At 48.2% G+C, this 8,199-nt stretch overlaps 1 protein-coding gene across 1 annotated transcript; it reads right to left on the bottom strand.

Moving 5' to 3' along the window:
* Window positions 1-363: 363 nt before the first annotated feature.
* On the bottom strand, window positions 364-5,563 carry LOC106740664. Its single transcript, XM_014611927.1, has 8 exons — window positions 5,487-5,563; window positions 5,169-5,244; window positions 4,479-4,799; window positions 2,229-4,085; window positions 1,699-1,794; window positions 1,368-1,583; window positions 519-839; window positions 364-447 (listed from the first exon to the last, which is right to left on the bottom strand). Exons 1-8 carry the CDS (start codon window positions 5,561-5,563, stop codon window positions 364-366), a joined length of 3,048 nt encoding a protein of 1,015 aa, XP_014467413.1.
* Window positions 5,564-8,199: the final 2,636 nt, after the last annotated feature.

Genomic DNA, 8,199 nt, shown 5'->3' with positions numbered 1-8,199 from the left:
GGGGGGGGGGGGGGGGGGGCGCGAAACGCGCGCGCGCGCGACGGTCATTAGCAGAGAATTAGGTCCCGTAATTGAACGTTTGTCGAAATTTCGCCGGGAATTGTTCGCAATTGAAGCATCCACGGCGGCTACGGAGGTTAACCGTTCGCCGCATACAGGAAATGGGCGTTCTGCGTCGTGTCATCGTGTGGTCGTATCGGTTACACGAACGTATTTGGCGCCCGGTGTGTAGACGCCGAGCGGTAGAACCAACTTCCGAATTGTCGATGGGCTATTTCTTTCCGCGCTTTACCCGCGTTGATTGCGCGTTAAACGATGTCAGCCGCGATCGACTTCGAAACCGCTTAATTTATTCTACGCGCGCTAGTGCGCGAGAGAATGGCTTGCGATCGACCGTTTCCAAGGATTCGTGATCTTCGCGCTCATCAGCGCGTCCGGCAGCGAGATCTGGAAAAATGAAACGTTCGATTCAATAGAGATTCGGATCTCGCGGTGACAGAATCGCGAGGGACTCTCACCTGCGGACGCTCGCGAAGCCACTTGACGAAGGACCTGACGCTCTCCAGATGCGTTATCCCGTCCCAAACCACATCCATCGTCTCGAGATCCAGCATCACGTTTTCGCACCGCATCCACGTCTCCTCCACGCGATTCTCGGGCGGTACAAATTGATGTTGCCAGGGTATCATGGTGCCGAACGCCATTGTTTTGGCCGGCTTAGTCTCCGCTTCGGCGTCTCTAATCAGGTGCTTCCTGGTCATAGCGAGCTCGGCCGCGTCGTGACATTGTCTCGCTGCGGCTACCACGCTGGGCACCATCGGCATTTCCTTCATCGACATCTGTCTCGCGCAGCGCGCATTTAACATAATCGAACGTCAAACGTTTTATTTCCTCCTCATTTCACGGCGCAACTCGCCCGCGCGTCTCCGCGATCGATCCCGGCTTCTCGCACCGAATTACTACGATCTGCTCAAGAAACGCGAGGGAAGAGCCGCGGAAAAACCACATTAAAATGAAACGGGCCAGCTCTGTTGCCAACTTAAGCGTCGGCGAAGCCGAGACGCGCGAAAAATTAGTTGGGCTTTCCTCACGGGAGATTCGACGCATTCGAGTTTTATTCGCGAGACGCGGCCGCAATCAAGCCGACCTTTTGATGGTAACGCCGAAGTTATAATTCGAATTTCGCGTCCGTGTATCGCCGTGTCGGAGTGCGTGCGCATCATCATGCATCGCATTATGATGTTGAAGGGCTATCTCACGCGAAAACGCATTACGGAAGCCGGGTCGCGCTCGCCCCGTTGTACTTTGTTTCTCTGCCTACCTATCTGCCCGTGTCTACCTAGTTTCCTACCTCGCTACCTACTTACCTGTATCGTTCTATTGGCCTCGGCCGTAAATTCAATCTCGAACATATCTCGGAGGACGTCCTCGTCGATGAGTTTGTCGGTGCCGCCTAAAACGCGCAGCCACTCGCAGAAGTCACGGCATATCCTGTCCGTAATATTTCTGGCTCTCATTTCGAGGGTGGCCTCGGGATCGTAGCCTTTGAGGTCTTCCGCCGTTAAAGGACGCCAAGTGACAACCTGATCGCGACGATATTCGGTATTATGACACGCAGCAAAACCCGTCCGTCTCCTCGGCGGTTGCGCGCGAGGATTTCAGAGGCGCGCGAGCGGTAATATTATTTCATCGTCGTACCTTGCGTCGCGGCTTCTTCAAAAAGAGAGCGTAAGGATTCAATTTGATCTGACCTACTTCATCCCGCGAAATGTCTTTGCTCGTCGGGGGATGCACCTGCGGGGCGTACAAAGGCGCTTACTTTCGACTAATAAACGATCGACGGCCGACGGAACGGAGTGCCGGCCATGAGAACGACAGAATTCGAGTGGGATATTGAGCTTTCAACTTTGACATTGGTTGCTGATTCGTTCAACGTGAGAAGAGTGTCTTTGCGATATAATCAGAGCCTCGCGAATCAAAGCTCGATCGGTTCTGATCATGTTCAAGTCACAACATGTCAAAATACCGAGATACATAAACACAATATAATAACACACAGATATGTGAAAAATTTAACACAAAACTCTGAACAAAGACCAATTTTGACACAAGTATAAAATATTTTTCAGAGTGAAGTTTTCTTCGGAAATTTTGCTCGAATATATAAAAGGGGACTTTAACGTCTCGGGACTGAGGGAAGATGTTTGATTGTTCTAACACACACGCACCACTAAGTCGAAGGGGACCTCGCCGTCCGACTCTTCCTCCTCGTAAATCTCTATACGCACGTCCTTCTTCTTTAGCACAGGTTCCGGGCAACAGAACGGCATGCCCAATATCGGTGCGACGAGATCGTAGGAGTCGAGCGGCAGAATACGTTGGAGCAGGCGGGAATTGAAAATGGGGGGCTGTTTCACGGAGAAAACGAGGTCAGACGGGAACTTATCAGGGCTCAAATAACGCTTCGAGTCCGCCAACAACTTCGTTAATCTCGCGGCTAATTTAGCGCGCCTTATTGCCGCCGCCGTGCCGGCGTCGTGTTGCTTTATCACCCGCGAGGAAAACTCGTTCGCGAGCATTTCCAGCACGATCGCCGGCGACTCGTCTTCGCGAATCGCTCCCTCTAGAAATCGTGAGATTTCGGCGGCCGTCGACAGCGGTAATTCCGCGCGTCTCTCTGCCTCCGTCGTCCGGCCGGGAGGAGCCGACTCTTTCACGGAGTCTACCTCCTCCGAAGAGATTACCTCCCCTCGCTCATCTTCCGCCTCGTTGCGAGGAATCTCGAGCGTACCTCTCGTAGAATCCTTCGATAAATCCTGGATGCTCGCGCAACTGTATCCTCGTCTCAGCTCGTCCTTTCGCGCGGGTTCTACAATTGACGGGATCAGCCGCTCCGACTTAACTTTCAACAGAGCCCTCGGCCTCACCAAGGACGCGTCCTTTTCCCCGCCGATTTTTCCGGGCCTTTCCTCGACCGTCCTCGACTTCTTTTCCGGCGCGCTCTGGGCCTTCGCGCCCTCGTAATACTCGTCGTCGGATTTCTCCTTCGTCGACGTCGCGCTCTCCATGAGGGCGATTCGCGCCTCCATGGTGGTCGGTTTCCTCTGCTTCAAGGCCCGCAAAGGCTCCATACTGTGCAGAAGGACCGTGGGCAAGTGACAGGGTGCCATGTTTTTGTACCGCGACGGGTCGTCGCCAAGCGTGCGTGGTGACGACGGCTCCTCGTCGTCGGAGGTGTGCGTCTCCGAGGACGAGATTTTCGATCGTCCCGAGGATATCGAGATCAAACTGGAAGTGGCTTTTATCACGCCCTTCGGGGATTTGGACAAGGAGCCCCCGGTGGTTTTCGGCGTTTTACCTTTCAATTGATTCGGGTCAACCTTCGTCGAAATCGTAGTGTCCTCTTGTTCCACTCGATGCGACGAGGGTGTCGTTTTGTCCGATACATCCTTGACTTTTTCAGGATATCTCGGAATTTCCTCTAGCCGAGCGCATAGTATTGTTCGCAGTTCCTCTTGAAATTCCTGCAGCCCGTCGGAACTGGACGACCCGCTGTCGTCTCTCGCCTCGGCTTCCGGCAGCAACATCGCTCGCGAACAGACGCCTTCGGTTTCGTCCATCTTTCGGGGGGACTTATGCATGCAGGACAAGCACCTGTCACGGTTCCGGCGTCGAAAGCACGACACTTTCGGCAGGGCGTCTAAGACATTCGCCGACCGGCTTTCCCGGGTCTCGTATCTGGCGAATTTCGTGCTGAACGCGGACCTCGCCAGCGATTTCGCGGGAATCATCGAGGAATTGCCGGAACCGGACCCCAAGAGCTTGTACTTAAAAGCTTTCTCTTCGATACTTTGGCCCCACATTGCCCGCAATTTTTCTCGCAGCTCGTGAAAGGAAGGAAATTCCGGGCTGCGAGTCCCGGATTCGGCGGGACTTTCGCTCGCGTCTGACTTCATGCCGTCTGTATCTACTATCGATCTGTCGGTGGAAGCGCGCGATTTCTCCGATGTCTCTTCCCACATTTCAGACTTGAAATTCAAATTTTTATTAAGCGCCGAATGCTTCAAAGCTTTGTACGCGTATCGCTGCGAATAATTTAAGAATTCTTGCTTTTCACTATCGATTTTTCGCTTTAGTTGCGCGTGCGAATGTTGTGCTTTATCCGACATTTTTCGTCATTTCGCTTCGTCAATAAACTCGTCTTGAATTATAGGAATTTCGGAATATTTCCATGTTTTTGAAGATTTCGCCAGTAATTTTCCAAATGTTGCCTCTACCTTACTCCGAGTTTGCATCAATTTCGGGAATAACGTCGTAATTTTCGAATCGTTCGTCACTTTCTTCTTATTGGAAACAGATTTCAGGCGTGATAGTAGAATATCAGATTGTGAATGTAATGTTTCTCGCTTAATTTCGCATCGGTTACTCAGTACATCTTCCTCATTATCTTTAGATTCGCCGCTTGCGATTTCACTTGCCGTTAAATTCATAATATCATCCGGTTGATGATCTAATTTCTTTGGTGGATAAGTAATCGCTTTAATTTTCTTAACGGCATTTATTTTTCCCTTGGTTTTGCGATATTTAGGAGCTTCACGCGGTAACGGCAATTCGCTCAATCTTTGATTCGGCGAGACGCTCGCTCTCGGATCGTCTATCAAATATTTCTCGATATCATCGTCGAAAATTTTCACTGCAGGTTCGTGTCTGTGAAAGGGGCACGTCTTCTTTGAATACACCTTTCCATCCCCCGATCCGTCATGTGGCATGATAGAATTTTTGGACGGAGCATCAAGGGACTGCGATTCGTCATACGAACTCACTCTTTTTATCGCGGTTTTTCTTTCAGCGACAATACACACGCGCTGTTCCTCTGCGTCCTTCCCGCCGATCGTGGTAGTATCGCTTTTCGGTGGCCTCTTTAACGGTGTGGGAGGGGAAATTTTAACTATCGGCTCTGTGTTAGGGCGAACAATTTCGTTGTCGTTTCTTAAAGAAATGTCTGGCGCTTTAGGGGATGAAAGTCTCAGATCTACGAGAGGTACGTTTTCATCGAAGCCTCGAGCGGAGGAGGCGCTGGAATCTACAATATCGTGAAAAACCGTCTCGGAATATCGAAAATTTGGAGCAACGGGAAGGTAGGATAATATTGGAAAGGAATCTCTTACTCTAACCAACTTCTTTTCTTCGTCGTCGCAGAACTTCTCCCAATAACGCTTCGATGTAGGAATAGGAGAGTCCCATCTGCAACACGATTAGATATTATTTGTGAAAAGGTCGCGCAGTGATTTCTCGGCACGTGATCATAATTTTGCAGGGTTCGTGGATTTAACTATTTATTATCAGACGAATTGTTGCGAGATGCGATGTAGTGTCATAAATTAATGAAAGATGCAATTGAGTGAGCTATGTTAATTGTCAAAATACGTTCCTGGAAAGTACACACGAGTTCTGCATTTTAGTATTATTCTTATTATTCAACGTACTTTGTTCTGCCAACGAGACGAGGTTTCCACGTCTGGTAAGAGTGTTCCGGTTGCTTCAATCTTGGCTGACGCGACATTTTGAATAACCTCGGGATATTTTTCACAGCTTCGTGGCGTAAATTGATCAACTTATTGGCACCGATATAATTTTTCTATTTAACGGAGTCACAATCGCGATTCCCGAGGTATTTGATAATTGTCATTGATGTGGACTACTGAAGGTATCTGGTTTTGTTATCGATCAAACAAACCCGGGGGAAGTTAGCGCAAATAAATATAGCGAATATTAGAGTTGCATGACGAGCTTCCAGGCACTGAGAAGAGATGGGGTACCTTAAAACTAGTATTGATCGCGTACACGTTGTCGAGCCCTGCACCATCGACTGATGTTCACTGCGTTCAAATACCCGTTCTCGGTTTACAAATCTAAAATAAACCCATCGCATATTTCCAAAGTCGATCAAATTGTATCTGTTGTAGATAACGTCGAGTCGTTAAACATTTATCTTGAAAAGATTCGTGCTCGGAGCAGTTGGAATTCTGCGCATGTACCACGAGATGTCTTTACCATTTAAATTTTGCTATTTATAGATGATATAACTTTAGATACAAAACGCATGGACTCGAGTAACGTACTAAGAAATACAACAACTGTTTTCACTTTTATTGAATTGAAGCTTCTTTTATAGAGGAGGTTTGGGAAGGGTCGAGAAAGAATTTATTCGTTCAATTAGACATGCGTGCGATATTTTGCCTGTTATACTTATCACCTTATATAAAAGTTTACAATGTTTATAGAATAAAAGTTTATGAGCGAGAGACATAAAGCGACGTTTTAATAAACGTGGCTGAGAGCATCTCGAAGTCATTATTTTAGTCAGGAAAGGGCGGGGACATTTTTTCGCGACGATCATCGTGAAGTTATGCAACTTTAGTAATAACTACCGGCCAATAAGCCGCGGCACAAATTGCACTCGCTTGCGGTGACTGAGGAAGCTCGGTAACTTCCAACGGGCGTGCGCTCGCGCGCGCACACGTGTGTATTTTGCAATAAATAGACGTACCAGCAATAAGTTACGTATGTAATTACGTATATAACTATGCGAGGAGTTTGCCGGCGTTCACGCTGTGCTGTACATTGACCTAACGACGGGACAAGACACCGGTGTTAGTCGCCATCTTACTTCCGTTGTCTCAGCTGTCACCAGTTCCGTTCGGACGGCTCAATGCACCCTCGCATTCAACGAAGACAATTGGACGAAAATAATTATTTCCCCCGTCGCGAGCCAAATTCTTATTCGCGTCGTTACTTATCATTTCAAATCAAATATCCGATTCGGGAAAGCCCATATTGCCGGGAAATATTAGAAAACAATTATAAAAATATTTTCCAGAAAAGTCCGTTTTGAAACCAAATAAATATTATCTCCGATAAGTAGGCTTGAGTGCGCTGGAATCTCCATTTCGGAAGCAATCCATCATCCAAACGCTGAATTATAATTTCACCATTTTCACTCGGACGTCGAACATATATATCGACAATATTACTAAAACTGTGTATACATCATCCGCACACGCGTCAGTCATCAATCGTCACTCGCCGATTCATCGATCATCCGAGAGCGCGAAGATCGACAATCATAAAAAAAATGATTTAACCTTCGTAATTTTATTACCACGTATTTGCGAAATGGATGCAGCCGCGCGGCAGCACCCTCGTCAAGATCGACAGCGGAAATATATATATTCGGGGATCGCGTTAACACGGATTATTCAGCACTACCGGATCCGGCGAACGCGAAACGCTGTCCGGGATCAGTCGACCGGTCTGTCGAACGATCTCGCGCGGCGTGTCGCGGCCCAGAATCGATGTTTCGAGAGTTCTCGCGGAATCCCCGGGTCTTTGATCCGCGTCGTGCGCCCCCGCGAGAGCACATTGGAGTAGGACGTGGCGGTGGAATGGGTAATTCGCGGTTCGGCGGAGTTTGACAGTTCGCTAAAAAGCTCTCCGCGCGAGGCGGCGGCGGCGGTTGACAGTCAGGAGAATGGCGTGCACGCACACATCTCGCGGTCGCGCTGTAGCTGCGCGTTGTACAACCCCGGTTCATTAATGGCGTACTTAAACTCTTCCGCTTCGCGCGCCCAACGCGTCCTGTGTGCGTGCGAATGTTTTCGTAATATTGAAACAATCGCTAACAAAGGCCCTTGTGTTTTATTGTACTTTTCAGCGTAGTATCTTCTCGCGCGTTCGCCCGGTATTAACGTTTCCTTTTTACTTGCCGCGCTCTCGTAAGCTTCGAAATTGCTTCGCTTGATGGATAAAGTATTTACTTTCATTAAAAGTAATTAACCAACTATTATCTACTCGCTATTATCTCGCGATATAGACAACATCGGTATACAACTGCGATACAATTATGAGTAAATAGCTGCTATTGTAACTTGGTGCGAATTACATAAAGGGCCATTCAACAATTACACCACAAGAGGGGGGGTCTATTAGCTTGCATGGTCTGGGATGCAGGAACGGGTAGGGGGGAGGGGGGATAAAGGCTATGGGACGTCACGTTAGATGGCATAATTTGTAGATATAATTGTTCGTGGTCATCCATTTTATTTGCAACTCGCAACAAATTTGGTGAAAATGTTTTTAACATGGTTTGGATTAATAATCGAAATGTTAATTTTTGTATATTTATTCGTTTAAAAACAC

The sequence above is a fragment of the Dinoponera quadriceps genome, unplaced genomic scaffold, assembly GCF_001313825.1.
Source record: "Dinoponera quadriceps isolate SergipeBrazil2010 unplaced genomic scaffold, ASM131382v1 scaffold558, whole genome shotgun sequence".
Taxonomy (NCBI): domain Eukaryota; kingdom Metazoa; phylum Arthropoda; class Insecta; order Hymenoptera; family Formicidae; genus Dinoponera; species Dinoponera quadriceps.
Note: the sequence above shows the minus strand (reverse complement) of the source record. Positions and strands in the feature narration are given on the sequence as shown.